This window comes from Schistocerca cancellata, chromosome 2 (genome assembly GCF_023864275.1).
Source record: "Schistocerca cancellata isolate TAMUIC-IGC-003103 chromosome 2, iqSchCanc2.1, whole genome shotgun sequence".
Classification (NCBI taxonomy): domain Eukaryota; kingdom Metazoa; phylum Arthropoda; class Insecta; order Orthoptera; family Acrididae; genus Schistocerca; species Schistocerca cancellata.
Window position 1 is genome coordinate 9,185,000 of NC_064627.1, and position 22,391 is coordinate 9,207,390.

Genomic DNA, 22,391 nt, shown 5'->3' on the forward strand with positions numbered 1-22,391 from the left:
AGCCACGATTTTAGATGTTTTTTGAATGTCTCTCCAGTTATTACCTTCAGTTCATTTGGCAGTGCATTGAAGTATTTTGCTCCATTAATATATCGACTGTTTGCAGTTTCTTTCAGTCTTCTGTGTATCATATCGTAATTTTGTACTTGTCTGGTATTGTGATCATGAATTTCTGCATTATGAGAGGTATATTTCTTATCTTCTACAGTTAATACTCATTTTCTGCCTGGGTAATTTTCCATTCACAATGCCAGAATAATGATACAGTGGTTTGGGGAGCACTAACTCAAGTCACTGTCTCAGCCACCGAATTTGCCCAATCATAACCCTTCTGGAATGCTGCACCCTGTAATTTACGTGACCTGTGCAGAGACATTTGGGGGCCACGTACATCAGAAACCTACCGTTTACTCATCGGATCCGTGCCATGTAGAATTGATTATGTATTGTGTTCCAAAGGTAGACCGAAATGCTAGTAACAATGGGTCATAATGTTTTAGCTCATCATTGTATAGACTTACAGGTTCCTTTTATTATGTCACACTCTGCATATTGTCTTTAAGGTACTTCACTTTGGAATATTTTGTTTGTGGTTGAGTAACAGTTTGTGCTGAGAAAACTGTTCTCCTTGTTGTTAGATAAAGGAATCAGAAAGACAAACTTGCATAGAAATATTAAAGTGGTTTCTATCAGTAAATAAATTCACATTTGCTTTGGCTGTGTTAATGTATAATGCAAAATTTCTCAGTTAGACTTTATGTATAAGACCTGTGATGGTGTGGCCTGCAGTGAGGATGGGGACAGACCCATCACAGCTGCCAATCATCTCAGGTACTGAGTGGTCTGCCCTTCCTCTCCCTCTCACCACTATTAGGGAGGTGCCGTTAGTTACTAAAGCTAGAACAGTGTTGTCAGTTTTATACATGTCATGCAGTACTAAACCTTTCCCCCCCTGAAGGTAATTGGCCACCAGCAATGCTACCTGACAATTTAAAAGACTTTCTAAGGATTCTATGACTACAGACACCAATTTCAGTTGGCACACATACTTCCTAACTTTTGCAGCTAATTCTAACCTTTTCTTGATGTTCAGTGTCTTATTAGTGCTCAGTAAGTATAATGTTTCCATTCTATTTTGTGTTGGCGTTATAGGAGTTCAGGCTTGTAAAATAATGCTCTCGATGAAAAAATTAGATTCTTTGTTTTCATTGACAAATTGTGTATACACAGTCTTCATTAAATTTGCATTCATGTTTATGAAATGCTGTTATTAGTCTAATTTCCATATTATCTCTAATTTGCCATGGACAGTCTTCAGCTTTGAACCAATATTTATGACATATTTTTTTTTTTTTTTAAATGATAGTAACGCCTTATATGTGTACTTGTTATTATACTACAACAAAACTTATAGCTTTTGAATCTAACTCTTACCGATGTGTAGGAAAGGAAAAAACATTCTGTGGAATTCAGTTATAACTTCATTGCTGACAGATATTACCCATACATCTGTGTTATTACACATAATCAGAACCACAAAATATACAGCACATTCTTTATCCTCCATCTTTGCTCTTATATGCAAAAAATGACTGTATCAGCTACGGATAGTAATGAGACATTCAGCTGCACCTGAAATGTAAACATATATTGTCCATACTTTTCCTGTGCCAATAAAATTTTATCTCATAACTGCAACATTATGAAAAGGATAGATTGCTACTCACCACACACAGAAGACACTGAGTTGCCAACAGTCACAATAAAAAGACTACTGAACATTTAAGCTTTCAGCCAACAGGCCTCCTTCTGAATTAGAAACAACACACATTCATATAAGCACAAGTCACACATACATTACCACTATCTCTGGCCGGCCTGCAGACTGCAGCTGTGCCTGATGGGAGAAGCAATATGACACGAGTGTTAGGGATATGGAGAGGCAGAAGCAGGGAGCAGGAAGGTAGCAGGTTGAGAGGTTTGGGGGGGGGGGGGTGTCAAGCAGAAAAGGAGATAAGGAGAGAATGGAAAATAAACTAGTGGATGTGTTGGTGGAATAGAAGGCTGTGTAGTGTTGGAATGGAATGGGAGCACAGAAGGCGAAGGTGAAGGATGAGGCCAGGGCTCTACTGGAACATAGGATATATTCCAACTGAGGGATCCAGAAAAGCTGGTGTCAGGAGAAAGGATCTCAATCACTGGAGAGAAACACATTGTGTTGGACAGCATGTTCTGCAGCAGTAAATGATATGACTGCTTTCACATGTAGCCCTGCCTTTGATGTGGTAGGAGATGCCTGTGGCTGGATTTGAGCAAGTGGTTATGAGAAGATGTACAAGGGAGGTCTTGCAACCAGTCTATTGCAAGAATATGAGCAGTGAGGCAAGGGGTTTGGAGCAGGGATGGGCCAGGATATTGCATAGGTTTGGTGGACATCAGAGTGGTATGATGGTGAGGCAAGATTTGAGGTTAAGAAATTCTGGAATGTTAAGGATGTTAACAGGGGGTGATCTGGAGGCAGTGGTGGCAGATCACTGTTAGATGGAGGAGTGAAATGAGTCGATATTGGTTTTGGGTTGAGTCTGACCGGTAGGGTTCATAAGCAAATGTGCCACCTTCCTCGATGATGAACTCTGCCTCAAGGACAGCTACATTAGTGTCTCTGTCCAAAAAAAGTACCAACCGCCAGAATACTTTCACTTCAACGGCTGCCACCCATTCAGTACCAAGTAGTCCTATCCATATAGCCTATCCCCCCTTGGTCATCATATCTGCAGTGATGAACAGTCGCTCTCCAAATATATCAAGGGACTCAGTGAGGCCTTCACTGACCTAAAGTACTGTCTCAACCTTGTATCTCGCATGTCTTGTCTCTCCAGTCACCTACCACCTCCCACAGACCCACCATCTGGCCACAGAGGAGCACTCCCCTTGTGACTCAGTTCCACTGGTGACTGAAGCAGTTTAATCACATTCTCCACTGGAGTTTCAACTGCTTCTTGTTGTGCCCTGAAATGAGGAATTTCCTACCCACTATCCTTCCCATCTGTCCCAAAGTGGTTCCTGCCACCTGCAGAACCTACACAATATCCTTGTGTGTTCCTACTCTGCCCTTGCTCCCAATACCTTGCCTCATGTTTCATATCCCTGCAATAGAACTGGATATAAGACCTGTCCCATACATCCCCCACTACCACCTACTCCAGCCCTGTCAAAGGGCCACCTGTGAATGCAACCATGTGATGTACCAACTTAGCTGCAACCACTGTGCCACATTCTCGGTGGACATGATAACTAACAAGCTTTCTGTCCACATGACTTGCCAAGACACAGCTGTACCACCTAGTTGCTAGGCATGCAATCCAACATGATGTCCTTCACTTTGGTGACTGCTCCACAGACTGCATCGTCTGGACATCTACCAGCTTTTCTAAACTGCACAGATGGAAACGCTCCATGCATTATATTCTACATTCCCATAATGTGCCCTGGACTCAACCTTCCCTAGTCCCTGTACTCCATCTACCTAACCCCTTCCCTATTCCCACTTTAGCACTACACAGCCTAATATTCCAACAACACACTCCCTAATCTTTTTCCCCGTCTCTACTTCTCCCCTCCTGCTATTCCATGCAATATTGTTTGTGCATCGCAAATTACTTTTCTCTACAAGCCAAATGAAGTGCTTTTCGTTGTAAAACCTTGAATTTTAATTTATTATTTTTCCCCCAACTTGAATCTCCGCTACTTACACTCGATAAATTAACTATATTGCATAAATGAACAGTGTTGTTTTATCACCATTAGTATGAGCAGTCTTCAGACAGAGCTCAAAGAACAACATAAAGAGTAAGTATGATCATATTGCTACTGTTTTATGATTATATTTAACTGATAAAAGTAATTTAATTGACAGGTGCAGTACTTCGAGAGGAACATGATATCTTCCTGACGTACTATATACCTAATTCAAAATTTCCTTGGTCTAGGATGTTTGGAATTATGGAAGATGTGAAGTTGAAGTTTAATATTGAAGATTATTCCATAGGCCAAACTACTCTAGAACAGGTATGTACATAATGAGCAACAACTAGTGTTTAAAGGCTTAAACTGTTGATATAGAGAAAAGAATATAAAAAGTATTGCTGTCTGTTGATAGGAAAAGATGGAAGGATTTGTCATTGTGATGGGAAATGATTTTACGATTATTTCAAAAAAGTTCCCAATATGTATTTTCATGGCATATGAAAATTGATCATGTTATATTGTACCACTGAATGCCTTAACATATTCTGAGTGCAGAAGTAAGGAAGTATCTCGAACAGAATGACTTTCATTCTAGCAAGCCTCATCAGTCATGTTACCCAACTCCTGCTTTCCTCACCTGACATTCTGAAATTCACAGATCAAGACAAAAAGGTAGATTCAGCATTTCTTAAGTTGCAGAAAGCATTTAACTCAGAACTGCATCAACACTTATTAATGAACATGTGATAGTGTGGGATATAAAATGAAATTTGTGACTGGACTGAGGATTTTTTGGTACAGAGCAGATGTAAAAGTAATTTCATTTGTGTGCCAAGGAAGTGTCATGTGCCAAGGAAGTTTGTTGTGACCCTTGTTCATGTTTTATATTAATCACAATTTATATACATAGCTGCCAACCTTGAAAAGAGGCTGTCAGTAACCAAATGGCAAATATGGATGGGTCTCCCCATCCCCCAGAAACTAATCCAAATTATCATTTTCAATAAAGAAAACTTCTGCAGCCTCACACTTCCAATGAATGTGTCAGGGGAATCCGCAGTTGATGGTCCCCCTGCCATATACTCATTTACTACTGACTGCTGTCTCCTACATACGTTCATTTCTGCCTCATAGAAAGTTTTTCTTCCCCCTATGAACCATGGACCTTGCCGTTCGTGGGGAGGCTTGCGTGCCTCAGCGATACAGATAGCCGTACCGTAGGTACAACCACAATGGAGGGGTATCTGTTGAGAGACCAGACAAACGTGTGGTTCCTGAAGAGGGGCAGCAGCCTTTTCAGTAGTTGCAAGGGCAACAGTCTGGATGATTGACTGATCTGGCCTTGTAATAATAACCAAAACGGCCTTGCTGTGCTGGTACTGTGAACGGCTGAAAGCAAGGGGAAACTATGGCCGTAATTTTTCCCGAGGGCATGCAGCTTTACTCTATGATTAAATGATGATGGCGTCCTCTTGGGTAAAATATTCCGGAGGTAAAATAGTCCCCCATTCGGATCTCCGGGCGGGGACTACACAAGAGGACATCGTTATCAGGAGAAAGAAAACTGGCGTTCTACGGATCGGAGCGTGGAATGTCAGATCCCTTAATCGGGCAGGCAGGTTAGAAAATTTAAAAAGGGAAATGGATAGGTTAAAGTTAGATATAGTGGGAATTAGTGAAGTTCGGTGGCAGGAGGAACAAGACTTCTGGTCAGGTGACTACAGGGTTATAAACACAAAGTCAAATAGGGGTAATGCAGGAGTAGGTTTAATAATGAATAGGAAAATAGGAACGCGGGTAAGCTACTACAAACAGCATAGTGAATGCATTATTGTGGCCAAGATAGATACGAAGCCCACACCTACTACAGTAATACAAGTTTATATGCCAACTAGCTCTGCAGATGACGAAGAAATTGAAGAAATGTATGATGAAATAAAAGAAATTATTCAGATAGTGAAGGGAGACGAAAATTTAATAGTCATGGGTGACTGGAATTCGAGTGTAGGAAAAGGGAGAGAAGGAAACATAGTAGGTGAATATGGATTGGGGCTAAGAAATGAAAGAGGAAGCCGCCTGGTAGAATTTTGCACAGAGCACAACTTAATCATAGCTAACACGTGATTTAAGAATCATGATAGAAGGTTGTATACATGGAAGAACCCTGGAGATACTAAAAGGTATCAGATAGATTATATAATGGTAAGACAGAGATTTAGGAACCAGGTTTTAAATTGTAAGACATTTCCTGGGGCAGATGTGGACTCTGACCACAATCTATTGGTTATGACCTGTAGATTAAAACTGGAGAAACTGCAAAAAGGTGGGAATTTAATGAGATGGGACCTGTATAAACTGAAAGAACCAGAGGTTGTACAGAGTTTCAGGAAGAGCACAAGGGAACAATTGACAGGAATGGGGGAAAGAAATACAGTAGAAGAAGAATGGGTAGCTTTGAGGGATGAAGTAGTGAAGGCAGCAGAGGATCAAGTAGGTTAAAAGTCGAGGGCTAGTAGAAATCCTTGGGTAACAGAAGAAATATTGAATTTAATTGATGAAAGAAGAAAATATAAAAATGCAGTAAATGAAGCAGGCAAAAAGGAATACAAACGTCTCAAAAATGAGATCGACAGGAAGTGCAAAATGGCTAAGCAGGGATGGCTAGAGGACAAATGCAAGGATGTAGAGGCTTATCTCACTAGGAGTAAGATAGATACTGCCTACAGGAAAATTAAAGACACCTTTGGAGATAAGAGAACCACTTGTATGAACATCAAGAGCTCAGATGGAAACCCAGTTCTAAGCAAAGAAGGGAAGGCAGAAAGGTGGAAGGAGTATATAGAGGGTCTATACAAGGGCAATGTACTTGAGGACAATATTATGGAAATGGAAGAGGATGTAGATGAAGATGAAATGGGAGATACGATACTGCGTGAAGAGTTTGACAGAGCACTGAAAGACCTGAGTCGAAACAAAGCCCCCGGGGTAGACAACATTCCATTGGAACTACTGATGGCCTTGGGAGAGCCAGTCCTGACAAAACTCTTACCATCTGGTGAGCAAGATGTATGAAACAGGCAAAATACCCTCAGACTTCAAGAAGAATATAATAATTCCAATCCCAAAGAAAGCAGGTGTTGACAGATGTGAAAATTACCGAACAATCAGTTTAATAAGCCACAGCTGCAAAATACTAACACGAATTCTTTACAGACGAATGGAAAAACTAGTAGAAGCCGACCTCGGGGAAGATCAGTTTGGATTCCGTAGAAATACTGGAACACGTGAGGCAATACTGACCTTACGACTTATCTTAGAAGAAAGATTAAGGAAAGGCAAACCTATGTTTCTAGCATTTGTAGACTTAGAGAAAGCTTTTCACAATGTTGGATGGAATACTCTCTTTCAAATTCTAAAGGTGGCAGGGGTAAAATACAGGGAGTGAAAGGCTGTTTACAATTTGTACAGAAACCAGATGGCAGTTATAAGAGTCGAGGGACATGAAAGGGAAGCAGTGGTTGGGAAGGGAGTAAGACAGGGTTGTAGCCTCTCCCCGATGTTATTCAATCTGTATATTGAGCAAGCAGTAAAGGAAACAAAAGAAAAATTCGGAATAGGTATTAAAATCCATGGAGAAGAAATAAAAACTTTGAGGTTCGCCGATGACATTGTAATTCTGTCAGAGACAGCAAAGGACTTGGAAGAGCAGTTGAACGGAATGGATGGTGTCTTGAAGGGAGGGTATAAGATGAACATCAACAAAAGCAAAACGAGGATAATGGAATGTAGTCGAATTAAGTCGGGTGATGCTGAGGGAATTAGATTAGGAAATGAGACACTTAAAGTAGTAAAGGAGTTTTGCTATTTGGGGAGCAAAATAACTGATGATGGTCGAAGTAGAGAGGATATAAAATGTAGACTGGCAATGGCAAGGAAAGCGTTTCTGAAGAAGAGAAATTTGTTAACATCGAGTATAGATTTAAGTGTCAGGAAGTCATTTCTGAAAGTATTTGTATGGAGTGTAGCCATGTATGGAAGTGAAACATGGACGGTAAATAGTTTGGACAAGAAGAGAATAGAAGCTTTTGAAATGTGGTGCTACAGAAGAATGCTGAAGATTAGATGGGTAGATCACATAACTAATGAAGAAGTATTGAATAGGACTGGGGAGAAGAGAAGTTTGTGGCACAACTTGACTAGAAGAAGGGATCGCTTGGTAGGACATGTTCTGAGGCATCAAGGGATCACCAATTTAGTATTGGAGGGCAGCGTGGAGGGTAAAAATCGTAGGGGGAGACCAAGAGATGAATACACTAAGCAGATTCAGAAGGATGTATGTTGCAGTGGGTACTGGGAGATGAAGAAGCCCGCACAGGATAGAGTAGCATGGAGAGCTGCATCAAACCAGTCTCAGGACTGAAGACCACAACAACAACAACAGAAAGTTTTTGTTGTCATCAGCCTTTCATATCCTGGCAGCTTGCTTGCTGCTGACAAATTTTTCCTGAGTCAGATAAGGAATCCTGTTGTTGTTGTTGTTGTTGTTGTGGTGGTGGTGGTGGTGGTTGTGGTGGTGTAGAGAAATGAGAAACTAAATGTTGTTGGATGTAAGGTCTGCCAGTTATGCAAAACACCGTTTTTTCAAAAGTTCTTAAACGTGGTTCAACACCTCTGTGCCATTGTCAGTGGATTTCTGTTCTGTTTAATCTCTACATTTGGTTTGCATCGTTTTTCAGGACCACTTGTATTTTATTTCATGCTGGTAGCTTGTCATGTTTTTGTGTGGCAAGCCCTTTTTTCTCAGCATCCTGATGAGGTGTTGTGAAGCACACATAAATATAACATATTTTCAGAAATTTGGTAGTAAAACCAGTTTGCACATCACCAAAACACACTGACCAAATTTCTGAAAAGACAAGAGCTGCAATCCTAACAATCTAAATTTTTGTTTTACATACAGGTGACATCCTTCTTTTTCTCATAGCGAACAAGAGCACATGCAGGTGTTATCTCAATGACTTCAGCAATATGGGGTCATCCTAAATGCAAACAAGTGCACAATAGGGAAGACATCTATTAATTTTGTAGGATGCATAATGTCAGCAGAGGGTATCAATCACCTCCCTGACTGTGTGCAGGCAGTTCACCAGGATTTAAAATGTTTATTGAGCATATTAAACTTTTATTGATGACACATACTAAGAGTAGCAAAAACCCAAGCCTGTCTCAATGCCATTCTAGCAGCTAAAAACAGCACTGGTAAATGCATGGTGACATGGACACAATAATGATGGGTAATTCGCAGCCATTAGCATTTTTTCCTCACAAACTCGCACTGGCTGAAACCTGTTGGTCAGCAACAGACTGGGAGCCTGTCACATTGTAAGAAGCACCAAAATACTTCCGCAGCAAACTTGAGGCAACGATTTTCACCATCTTTGTTGATCATTACCGACTCATTTCTGCCTTCCTGAAGATTAATCAGTAACACTTGCCTCATTGTATAAGACACTTAGAATATATAGGATAATTTACCATGGATATCTGCTGTATAAGCTGCTTCAGAAATATTCTCACAGATTGTCTCTCACTCTCATCCAAATCAGCCAGTGTAGTGTCATGACAAGAAATCACAAATGTCCTGTGCACGGATCCAGAGTTACAATTGCTGTTACACAATAATAGACCAATTAAAAATCAAAAGAAATCTTCTTTCAGCATTGCATATCACATTACGATGCGAAACCACCATTGTCAACAATACCCATGCATTGTGACAGAGAGCTGCCAAAATAAATTCCGAGCTGTTCATTGTCTGTCCCATCCTGGCATTTGTGCTTCCCCCTGAGCTATAATTCAACACTTGACATTGTTGGGAGTCAATGAACAATAGCAGCAGCTGGCAAAAGGTAGTTATGGTGAAACAAGATTTATGCATGTGCACCTGGACTTAGTAGGACCACTTCCATAATCTTATGAATACAAAAATTTGTTAACAATAATAGACTGCTCTACCCACTTGCTGGAAGCCACACCTGTTACCAATATTTCAGCAGAGACATGGATCGCCAGATTTCGAGTTCCATCCACAGTGACAATTTGACTGTTCCGTATTTTTTTATTTATTTATTTATTTATTTATTTCCCCCCACAATATGAATTCTTTAGATGATGACTCGTTTTAGTCTGTAATGACCACCCTCAGATCTTTTTTACACCATGTCCCAAAGTGATGACGATGCCATTATGGCCTTATCACTTTAGGACATGGTGTAAAAAAGATCTGAGGATGGTCATTACAGACTGAAACCGGTCATCGTCTAAAGAATTCATATTGTGATCAAAGACTGAAATAAAAAACATCTGACAGTATTGGATGACTGTTTGTATATGCGACCATGTCGCAGTTGGTGTTCACTTTTTACCAAGCTCTTGCAACTATGTGGGATCTCCCACTTCAGAATCAGAACTATCCTGCGAATCATGGTATCATAGAATGTCTGCATAGAACTCGCAAAGCAGCGCCCAAGTGCCACAAAAGTTCCTGGATGGACGCATTGCCTGTCATATTACTGGGTTTAAGGACAGCGGTAAAAATTCAAAGCAACGTTAATGTGCCACAAAAGTTCCTGAAGGACACATTTTCTGTTGTATTACTGGGTTTAACCACAGTGGTAAGATATTGATGTGGCCCTCAGTCAGTAATTCTACAGACAACAAATTCACGTTGCCACAGACCTCATAGAGCACCAAGAAGTGACGGCACCCTCTGCCCACATACTGCAGGAGTTTGCACTAACACCACAGCACAATGTAGTGACTCCTTTCAGCAGCACCAGCTTATCAGGACATTGAGCAAATATTTTTTTCACAAGGATCTCCAGAGCTGTTAGCATGTTTAGTTACATGTTGATGCTACTAAGCCAGTGCTGTTTCCCCCTTATGCTGAATCCTACTGGATATTCCTGTGCAGTTTGCACATCTTTGTAATACTTCAGAACGGCAATGCCACAACAGTCTTCATAGAGTAAGTAAAGCCTGCATATGTCACAGATGAAGAGCCTTCAGGTGGCAGCTGCAGCTCCCTCAACTCAAACACCACTGTTTGAGCAATTCTCAGTGGACAACACCCCCACGGCTTCACCGAACTGAGACACCAACAATCCAGCTACATCAGCAACACCTACAGGATGCAGCTCTCTGACATCCAAAGCTCCACCTCTACTAGGTTTTATTAACCAATATGTGTTTGGTTTAATCAAACAATGGAGTATCCAGGGCCAGAGACTGGTCATGTGTGTGTGAGTTGCATTTGTGAGTGTGTGTATGTTATGTTGTCTATTTCCAATGAAGGCCTTGTTGGCTGAAAGCTTACTTTCTGACAATCTTTTTGTTGTGCCTACTTGTGACTCAGCATATCCACTATACACTGGATAGCAACTACCCGTTTCACATAATTGACATTACATGTTTTGTTTGGTATATATACTGTACTTTGTAATTTTGTGGCAAACATTTTATCTACCATTCGCAATGTAAGCCCATTATTCACTGTATCATGCCTAAAGATGCCAAATTCCTTATCAGTTTCATTCTGCTGGAGGGGAGTACTGACTAGTCTGTGAACCATCCAAAGAAAAAAAATTCTTTGTGGGGCCTGTGGGTGACAAGAGTTATTGTGGATGATGTTAGCAGTACAGACAACCATACTATCAGTGCTAAATCTATGAACATTATCATCATTTTTCAGTCACATCCAGGAAACTAGTGGCATTTTGTTTTTCTTACTGTATAGCACAGGTAATGTTAGTATGTATGCTATTAAGCTGCGAACACAATATGAATATCAATGAATGAGCCTCAACTTGGCACTAACACATCATCCCCATTTCTCATATAATATTCAGCTTTGTTGACAGCAACAGGGAATTTCTTGAAAAACTAACTTCCAAGATAATTCTCAAAAATGCCTGCAAGCAGATGATTGTGAAAAAAATCAGGATACCATTTTTGTAGATAAAGTTGGGGTGCATGGTTTCATAACTAAGACTTCTTTTATTTCTCTCTCTGAAAAAATGAAATTGCAATTTTTACAGCATTTCTGATTGAGGCATTAAATCAGTTAGCTGGCTCTTTATTTAACTTTATGATATCATTGGTAGGAACAAAATCATGTATTTTGTTAAAGTAGTCATCTCAACTGATGATCACTAGACTATTTCCCTTTTAGGCCTTAAGGGCTGTTACTTTGTTCTCAGCTAATTTCTTGTTGATTTTGTGAGTTGTCTGGTTTTGTTTGCCAGTGCAACTCTCTCTCTCTCTCCGTTCCAATATATCTTTATGATATAAATTATAATTCTGTTGTGTTCCTAGAATGATAACTGGGCTATGTTTAAGGCAACTTTAGTGTTGGCAGTTATTTTCTTAGTCATGCCATCTTTCACAGTGGGAGACTAAATAATATTTTGAAAGCCCTCTGAGCTGGCAGATGTTCTTGGCCATGCTGTACTTGTTGCTATTTTTAAATCTCTTTAGGTGTGTTTACATTAATACAGCAAGTGCATACTACGACACATCATGTGCAAATTTTTGCACATGTGTGTTTTTACCCTCTTACACTCGTGTTTTAAATATTTTGTTTACCTTGATCTGGTAAGACCTCATTTTTACCACACAATGAGCCAATTGCGGTTATCTGTACATGTGTTTATGTTTGTCACTAACTGTTGCTGATAGGAGTGCCCGTATGGTCTGTGGTAGCATGAGTGTACTTATTCTGCCATACATAAATATATTCAGACTGCTGGAAACATATGTTTTAGCATGTCATGACTTAATGTTCTGTACTGAATTTCAACATCCCATGTAAGTGCTATGTATGTATTCAATTTTAACTATCTCTTACTTTATTTTAATGCCAGATAACTTCATATGGAGATTAATTTTGCTTTCATTATGCTGAAAATGTCAAAAGTTCAATTGCAGTAAATATTTTCAACAGCCATAAGTGGAATGCCTACATTCAGTAATTACGTAAAGTCTATGGATCGAGTTCTCATCAAATTTTAGTTTCTCTCTTTGCTGAAACATGTCAAAAATTTGTGCCCAGAATTTTTCCAGCTATTATTCTGTTTCCTGCAACAGTTAACTACCTGTTTGTGGCACATGATGTGCCTCTGAAACTCATTGCTGCAAGTAGATTAGGCATTAGATACCAGGCATTCCTCTCTGAGATACACAGTTTTTTCAAAAGCCTTAGGTGGTAATCAAATCTGGTTTTGTTATGTCCACACTTAACATCTAAAATTAAACACCTAATCAAGCCCAGAGGTCTGTGTGAAGATGTGCATTACATCACATTCATACAAATGCCATAAAGTGTTGCAGACAATGTAGCTTGTCAACACCATAAACAGAATACAATGATGCATATGGCTTAGCCGGCAACAAACTCACCATGTTAAGTAAGGCTGTAACAGCTGCATTTGTTGGTCATTTAAGGAATCTTTAGGATCAAAGTTTGTAAATCCCATGTTAACTGTCATCAGAGTACACACCAAAATGACATCGATATATCCATGAAGCCTGCATGTTAAGTCACTGATTGCTTATTGTTCAACAGTAGTTCACTAACGTTTTCCATATTAACTCATGTTATACATGTTGCAATGTTCTCTGAGAAATATGCCTTTGCATGAAAACACTTTTACTTTTAGAAAGTACTAAATACGAGCTTATTTGAATGATATCAACAGGCATTCTGAATGACACATCTCTTCACTGCTGTGGAGCTTCAATGACTTTACTACAGACTACCAAAAAGATGCTCATCGATGAACAGTAACACCCCATGACACACTGTACTCTTTTTCCCTGCATTGTAGATGAGCTTTCTGTGTCGCAATTATTTCTCTTTTATTCATCTGGGCATATGAGAGTCTCGTCGTAACAACACCAGAGTTCCTGTAGTTTACATCACCATGTAAATTTACATCTTGTTCTTGACTGTAACAAGCAGTTTTTGCCCTGTTAGTTGTACATTGAAAAGAACGAATGAATAGAAATCTGCAGTAGTTAGAAAGTCTTAGGAAAGAACAAGACTGATTTCACTCTAAGAAGGTGCAGGTCAAACACAGGACAAGGTTCAACATAGAAACCACAGGCGTTATAATTTTACATTGTCATGGCTGTGTTGGGAAAGAACCAGAGCTCCAGGCATTTATGAAATAGAAAGCACTGAAGCTCATTGTTATAAGTACTGAAAGCTGGCTAAAGTTAGCTATAAAATCAACCAAAATTTTTGCGAAGGACCAAAAAGTGTTCAGAAAGGCTACATTAAATACACAGTCAATGTAAATGATTGCAAAGACATACTTGACCTCGTAGCAACAAATATCACCAAGCAAATAGGGAGCATTATGATGGAGACAAGGATTAGTGACCACAGTGTCTGTTCCTGTTAGAAGTAGTCCATCATGTTGCGAAATTGAGTACTTACTTCCTGTGAGATAGTATGGCTACAGGTTGTACTTGAAAACTGGAATAAATTAATAGTTGGTTCCCTATACTTAGCCCCCCACCCTTCACCAACTCAGATGATTCAGTTGCTGAACAGTTCAAAGAAGACTTTGAGTCTCATTTCAAATAGGTACCCATTCATACAATTATAGTTGGTAGTAGGCATAAAACATTGTATGAAGTCGTACTGAATGGTATCTCAGAAAATTATTTTTAACAACTTGTTCAGGAGCCCACTAAAGGTGTAAATGGTTGCAAAGACATACTCGACCTTGTGGCAACAAATATCACCAAGCAAACAGGGAGCATTATGACGGATACAGGGATTAGTGACCACAATGTCGTTGAAGTGAGACTGGATACTGTAACACTTAAAACCTATCAAATATATATGCAAAATGTATCTTTTAAAAAAGCGGATAAAAATTCACTTCACAGCTTTCTAAGAGACTACCTCCATTACTTCCAAACTCACTATAAAAGTATAGACCAGATGTGGTTTGGATTCAGAGTAGTAACATCAACAGGAATGGGGAGATTTATACCAAATAAATTAATAATAGATAGAACTGACTCGCCATGGTACACAAAGCAGCTGACCTAACTGCTGCAGAAGCAACAAAAAAAGCATGCCAAATTTAAAAGAATTTAAAATCCCCAAGACTGGCAAAGTTCCACAGAAGCTTGAAATTTAGTGTGAACTCCAAGGTGAGATGATTTCAATAGTTTCCATAATGAACCTCTATCTCAAAATCTGGTACAAAATCCAAAGAGATTTTGGTTGTATTTGAAGTGCATCAGTGGCAAAACATAATCAATATCTTCAATGCACGATAGCGAAGTTGATGTTCCCAATGATAGTGCCACTAAAGTGCAGTTTCTAAATACAGTTTTACTAAACTCTTTCACCAGAGAACACAAAGTAAGTATTCCAAAACTCAAATCAAGAACTGCTGCCAACATGAAAAGTGCCTTTGTTTTAGTGATTGTCACCCCAAGTCTCATGTCATATCTGAGACACTCACTCACCTATTTTGCAATAATGCAAATCAAGCTGCCCTTCCTTTGAACTTTTTCAGTGTCCTCCATCAATCCAGTCTGATAAGAATTCCTACTGCAGTGCAGCACTAGCAGAAAACAGATGAGAATAGTGTAAGCAGTCTCTTAAGTAAATGTGTTTCAACTTCCGTTCTGCCAATAAAACATAGTCTTTGGTTTGCCTTCCCCACAACATTATCTATGTGATCTTTCCAGTCTAAGACGTTTGCAACTGTAATTCCTAGGTATTTAGTTGAATTGACAGCCTTTAAATTTTTGTGATTTATGATCTACCCAAAATTTAATAGATTCCTTTTAGTACTCACGTGGATGACCTCACACTTTTTATTATTTAGGGTCAATTGCCACTTTTTGTGCCACACAGATAACTTGTTTAAAATGCCTTTACAAATGTCTGCTTGTGTCTGCGTATGTGTGGATGGATATGTGTGTGTGTGTGTGCGAGTGTATACCTGTCCTTTTTTCCCCCTAAGGTAAGTCTTTCCGCTCCCGGGATTGGAATGACTCCTTACCCTCTCCCTTAAAACCCATATCCTTTTGTCTTTCCTTCTCCTTCCCTCTTTCCTGACGAGGCAACCGTTGGTTGCGAAAGCTTGAATTTTGTGTGTATGTTTGTGTTTGTTTGTGTGTCTGTCGACCTGCCAGCACTTTCATTTGGTAAGTCACATCATCTTTGTTTTTAAATATATTTTTCCTTCTTGCATTTTTATACACATATAGCATTTGCTGCACACATTTTTGACACACAGGTAAAAATTACATGTCCTTTTTGTGTAAGATCTAAAGCATGAGTACTCCCAAGTGAAACTGAAACAAAAGTTGGTAAAAAAATTGAATATTCTCCAGATATTGCTCTTCCATTAATAATAAATTTGTACATTCCCACAGAAGACAGGAAAGATAGGCTTTTAGAGTTATCTTTATAATTCTAAAAGCCTATTTTTACCATCTTTGCATGATGTATGAATTTATTATTACTAATGAGGAAAAGAAAACATTCTTATAAATTAATAATGAGAGAAAAGGAAAAAAAAGATATGATATTGGGAGCTAGTTGTTTAGGTATTACACAATTGCCCCTCACTGTACACTGACATTGTATGGTGGTGTAAAGTGTTAGGCAGTATCATATGATTAATTGATTGCTAGCTATTACCAATGTGTGGGGAGTCAAAGCAATTCATTTCTCGGTTTTTTAGATAGACTTATGTCATGTTAAGTGGAGATGTCAGCTTTACCTTATTAACTAACACATATATACATTATAAAAAAGGGGTACAAATATTGAATAATGTGCGTATTTAACAATGCTTGATTTAGTCAAGTCTCCTTCATTATTGTGCCCATGCGTGGCAAGTAGTTGACAGCCTGGCACTGGGACTTTAATGGTTGTGTCCTCGTCGAATACTTTTAACTAGTGCGCGTCCATTTCGAGAAAAATCCATGGTTTCCTCCACAAATATTTGTTCATTTCTTGGAAATGGTGCATGTGATTGTGGTAATTCCAATGCTGTGTTTTCGAAATATATTTGCATAAATAACAGATCTGTAAGTTCCTGTTCTTCCTTTTGCTCTGCTATTTCTTAGTTTACGTCTGATTTTGGCACTTGTTCATTATAGTGAGTGTTTCCAAATAATACAGTAGGAAATACAAATTGAACTGTCACATCAGACTCCTTCTGCTTGACCTTCTTGTCTGATGTTTTTATTAAATTGACAGAAAATACCTGTTCGTTTACAATGAAGTAGCACTTACCACTTCCTATGGCCATTTGCGTCTTATTAACCCTTATAAGCCCTATACATGTCCATCCCAATCAAACAATATACTATTAATTTGTCACTGATGAGGAAATTACATTTGACAGTAAAGTGTCTTATTTTTTATGGAATAAGTGCTTGTAAATTCACTACTTTTAATTTGTTTCCAGTGGCCATCCGTATTCTACAGTTCTGCACTGGGAATGTGGGAATTTTACCTCTTTTCTTGAAGTCTTGAAGAAAATTCGGTTGACATTAAGTTAGTCATTGCGCCTGTGTCTAGAACTAAGTGTACTTCCATGTCAAATATTGTTGTCTTTATAAATGCCTGTACCTGGTCTTCATACAAGTTTTCCTGAACTTCCTCCTCATGTTGGTGTAAATCATCTTTCATGTCACTTTGTTCATCATATCTCACAAAACGTGTTTGTAAGTGTATTGCACCACTGACACAATTTCAGAGAACTGTACATTGTGTGCTGTGTTACACCAATTTGTGTCATTGGCTCTGCAAATTTGTGTTGGTAGTTGCGAAATTGTAGTTCACACTATTACACTCCTGGAAATTGAAATAAGAACACCGTGAATTCATTGTCCCAGGAAGGGGAAACTTTATTGACACATTCCTGGGGTCAGATACATCACATGATCACACTGACAGAACCACAGGCACATAGACACAGGCAACAGAGCATGCACAATGTCGGCACTAGTACAGTGTATATCCACCTTTCGCAGCAATGCAGGCTGCTATTCTCCCATGGAGACGATCGTAGAGATGCTGGATGTAGTCCTGTGGAACGGCTTGCCATGCCATTTCCACCTGGCGCCTCAGTTGGACCAGCGTTCGTGCTGGACGTGCAGACCGCGTGAGACGATGCTTCATCCAGTCCCAAACATGCTCAATGGGGGACAGATCCGGAGATCTTGCTGGCCAGGGTAGTTGACTTACACCTTCTAGAGCACGTTGGGTGGCACGGGATACATGCGGACGTGCATTGTCCTGTTGGAACAGCAAGTTCCCTTGCCGGTCTAGGAATGGTAGAACGATGGGTTCGATGACGGTTTGGATGTACCGTGCACTATTCAGTGTCCCCTCGACGATCACCAGTGGTGTACGGCCAGTGTAGGAGATCGCTCCCCACACCATGATGCCGGGTGTTGGCCCTGTGTGCCTCGGTCGTATGCAGTCCTGATTGTGGTGCTCACCTGCACGGCGCCAAATACGCATACGACCATCATTGGCACCAAGGCAGAAGCGACTCTCATCGCTGAAGACGACACGTCTCCATTCGTCCCTCCATTCACGCCTGTCGCGACACCACTGGAGGCGGGCTGCACGATGTTGGGGCGTGAGCGGAAGACGGCCTAACGGTGTGCGGGACCGTAGCCCAGCTTCATGGAGACGGTTGCGAATGGTCCTCGCCGATACCCCAGGAGCAACAGTGTCCCTAATTTGCTGGGAAGTGGCGGTGCGGTCCCCTATGGCACTGCGTAGGATCCTACGGTCTTGGCGTGCATCCGTGCGTCGCTGCGGTCCGGTCCCAGGTCGACGGGCACGTGCACCTTCCGCCGACCACTGGCGACAACATTGATGTACTGTGGAGACCTCACGCCCCACGTGTTGAGCAATTCGGCGGTACGTCCACCCGGCCTCCCGCATGCCCACTATACGCCCTCGCTCAAAGTCCGTCAACTGCACATACGGTTCACGTCCACGCTGTCGCGGCATGCTACCAGTGTTAAAGACTGTGATGGAGCTCCTAATGCCACGGCAAACTGGCTGACACTGACGGCGGCGGTGCACAAATGCTGCGCAGCTAGCGCCATTCGACGGCCAACACTGCGGTTCCTGGTGTGTCCGCTGTGCCGTGCGTGTGATCATTGCTTGTACAGCCCTCTCCAGTGTCCGGAGCAAGTATGGTGGGTCTGACACACCGGTGTCAATGTGTTCTTTTTTCCATTTCCAGGAGTGTATTTTGTCTGTGGGAGTCGCCGGCAGAAAATCCATATACGCACAGTGAAGGATAGCATTATTCTGTGGCAGCGCACACAAGGTGCAGATTGTTAATTCTTTGATTATATATAATAGTTCTGTTGTTATTGACTCAATGTTAATATGAGCTTTCTGTTGCAATAAAAAAGTAAATATTATAGCCTAACTACTTCGTGAGTCTTTCTGAAGATTGTAATAAGTGGTAGTGGCTAAAGTGGTGACGCCGTATAAAGAATTTCATTGTAGACGAACAAATTCAGCCCAGTTCAATTTTGTCTACCAGGAGATCGGCGAGTCCGCGCAGCACACAGAGTGTTACAGATCGGCGCGATGTTTTGTTAAAGGACATTGAGGAATTATGACGCGACTTTGAAGAACAAGAAAATGCTGTGTTGAATTTTTCTGCACCGTCAAGTAACGGCCTTTCGACAAAGAACAGTAGCAAGATGAAATTACGCCCACCGCAATTCATACCTGATAAACCTGAACTGTGGCTTGCAATGCTTGATCTGACTTTCCAGCATCATGGCATTGTAAACCAAGAGACAAAATTTATGATCGCGTTAGTGCGCTTGACAATAAAACAGCAATGATCAGCGCAGATATAATACCTCAGCCGCCCGCCACGCAAAAGTATACGCGTTTTAAGCAGTTACTCATTGAGCGACTACGTCGGCCGGTGGAACAACGTATTCAGCAAGTATTGCACGGTGAAAAGAGAGGAGATAAGTCACCTTCGGAATTTTGGCGGCACCTGCATGTTTAGTCAACGACACTGAGTCACCAGATACGACACTGCAACATGTATGGCATGTGCAGTTGCTAGAGGCAGTTAGAACGGCTGTGGCGCTCTCAGATGCACAAGATATCTCATCGTTGATCTCATTAGCCGACAAGGTCTACACCTCGTTAGATGCAGTGCATACGTCGACGGTGATGTTCAGACACAACAGTACAGACTCACAGGAAATGGCAGCGTCACAACAATGCCAACAGCCAGACATTTCTCAACAACTGGATGACCTACGAAAACAAATTAACGGATTGAAGCACCAGATATCGACGTTGCTCAGAGGCAACACAGGCCCAAACAAGAAGAGCAAGGAAGATGACATTGTGTCTGAGGAGCGTATCTGCTGGTACCATTGACGATTCGGAAGCGAGGCGACGTGCTGCACATCACCCTGCAATCACCCAAATGGCGACAGCGGCCGGCGTCAGGCGCCGCCGGTCGCGAGTTCGAGCACCAGCACCCACTGTTACGAGGTGAGATTGACGAGGGGCAGCTACGGGTGAATAACCTTTCTTCTTTACCTTCACTGTCCCATTGGCTGTTTGTTACAGACGTTAAGTCCGGCCATGCTTATCTAGTTGACTCAGGTTCAGACGTTAGTGTGTTGCCTGTTAGAAACTGTGATGTGAAGCTCCCTCCATCTTGTTGAAACACACAGCAGCAAACCAGACGTCGATAGCGACTTATGGAAAATGTCAGATAGAGGTAGACCTCGGGTTCCATGAAAGTTTACCATGGACTTTCATAATTGCCAATTTGTCAGATGCAATATTGGATGCAGATTTCTTGTTTCATTATGCACTTGAGGTATCTATTAGCTCAGTGAGCATTCGATGCAGGACACAGTGCATTAGAGGCACCCTAGGACAAAGCCCTATTTCCATGTCTGATTGCAGACAAGTAGCAAACTGTGAATCCATGTCTGGTGGGCAGACAATAAAGCACAATATGGTACGTCACATCAGGACTACACCCGGTCAACCAGTGTCTCAACACCCACGCTGGTTAGCTCCGGATTGTTTTGCTGCAGTGAAGGCAGAGTTCGAAGAATTATTACGCTCGGGAATCGTCTGTAGGTCCGACAGTCTGTGGTCATCGCCACTTCACCTCGTAAAGAAGAACGATGAGACTTGGAGACTGTGCGGAGATTACAGGGCACTAAATACTCGAACCATCCCCGATCGTTATCTGATACCCCATATCAGAGATTTTACACATGTACTTGCAGGTGTGACCATTTTTAGTGTCATTGATTGCAAAAAAGCGTATCACCAGATACCGGCCGCACCTGCTGATGTACCGAAGATGGCTGTCACAACACCATTCGGTTTATTTGACTACCTCCGTATGCTTTTCGGGTTAAAAAATGCGGCACAAACTTGGCAGCATTTTCATTGACGAAGTCCTCAAAGGTTTACCATATTACTTCACGTACCTTGACGAAATCTTGGTTTTTTCGTTGTCTGAGGAATTGCAGGAACTGCATCTAAGGACTGTTTACCAATGTATTGAGGCATATGGCATTTCGGTCAATGAATCAAAGTGTTTACTTCGACGATATCAGGTGCCATTCTTGGGCTACTCAGTAACAGCAGTCGGTATCAGCCCACTGCAAGACAAACTTGACCTTATCGAAGAGATGACTCACCCCATTGTCTATCGCCAACTACGCCGGTTTCTTGGAGCAGTTAACTTCTACAGACAACATCTGCCTAATGTGACGGCCATTCAAGCACCTTTGACGTCAGCACTAGTCGGCAAGGATGCAGTGGGCAAACAACATTTACAGTGGACATCAGAGATGCCGATGGCATTCGGCAAGATCAAAACCTGTCTACGTCAAGCAATAATGTTGGCACATCCGGTTCCTCAAGCTTGACTGGCAATTGTTGTGGATGCGAGCCAGCAGGCAATAGGTGCAGCTCTACACCAGAAGGTGGGAAACAATTGGCAGCCCCTAGGTTTCTTCTCCCGCAAGTTTACATCATCACAAGTAAAATGGAGTGCCTATGATAGGGAACTACTGGCAATTTATGAAGCCATCAGACATTTCCGACTGCAAGTTGAAGGCAAACCATTCACTGTTTTCACAGACCACAAGCCAATTACCTTCGCCTTCAATAAGAACAAGGATGGTTGCTCACCACGACAATTTAGACAACTCAAGTTTATCGACCAATTTATGACAGACCTGCAGCACATAAAAGGAGCTGAGAACCTTGTGGCAGATTTCCTGTCTAGATTGGAAACAATCTCTCAGACTATTGACTACAAGGAAATAGCTGCAGCACAGGAAACAGACGAGCAACTTGCTAAATTCTCTCGTAATGGTACGTCCAGGTTACGCTTGCAACAAATACAACCTACGGGTGAACACTTCCGAGTTTGGTGTGACATATCGCAAGGAAAACCGAGACCATTCGTACATGAGAGATTGCGACAATTATTTGATAGCATCCATAGACTGGCTCATCCGGGAATAAATGCCAGTCAGATTCGTGTGGCCCGGTATAAATA

At 41.2% G+C, this 22,391-nt stretch overlaps 1 protein-coding gene across 1 annotated transcript in view; it reads left to right on the forward strand.

Annotated features, from left to right (window-relative positions):
* LOC126161297 (phospholipid-transporting ATPase ABCA3) overlaps positions 1-22,391 on the forward strand; it is a 787,342-nt gene that overhangs the window by 757,609 nt on the left and 7,342 nt on the right. Inside the window, exon 30 of the mRNA XM_049917041.1 lies at positions 3,917-4,068. Within this exon, the coding sequence (XP_049772998.1) occupies positions 3,917-4,068 (152 nt within the window). The remainder of the gene's footprint in view (positions 1-3,916; positions 4,069-22,391) is intronic.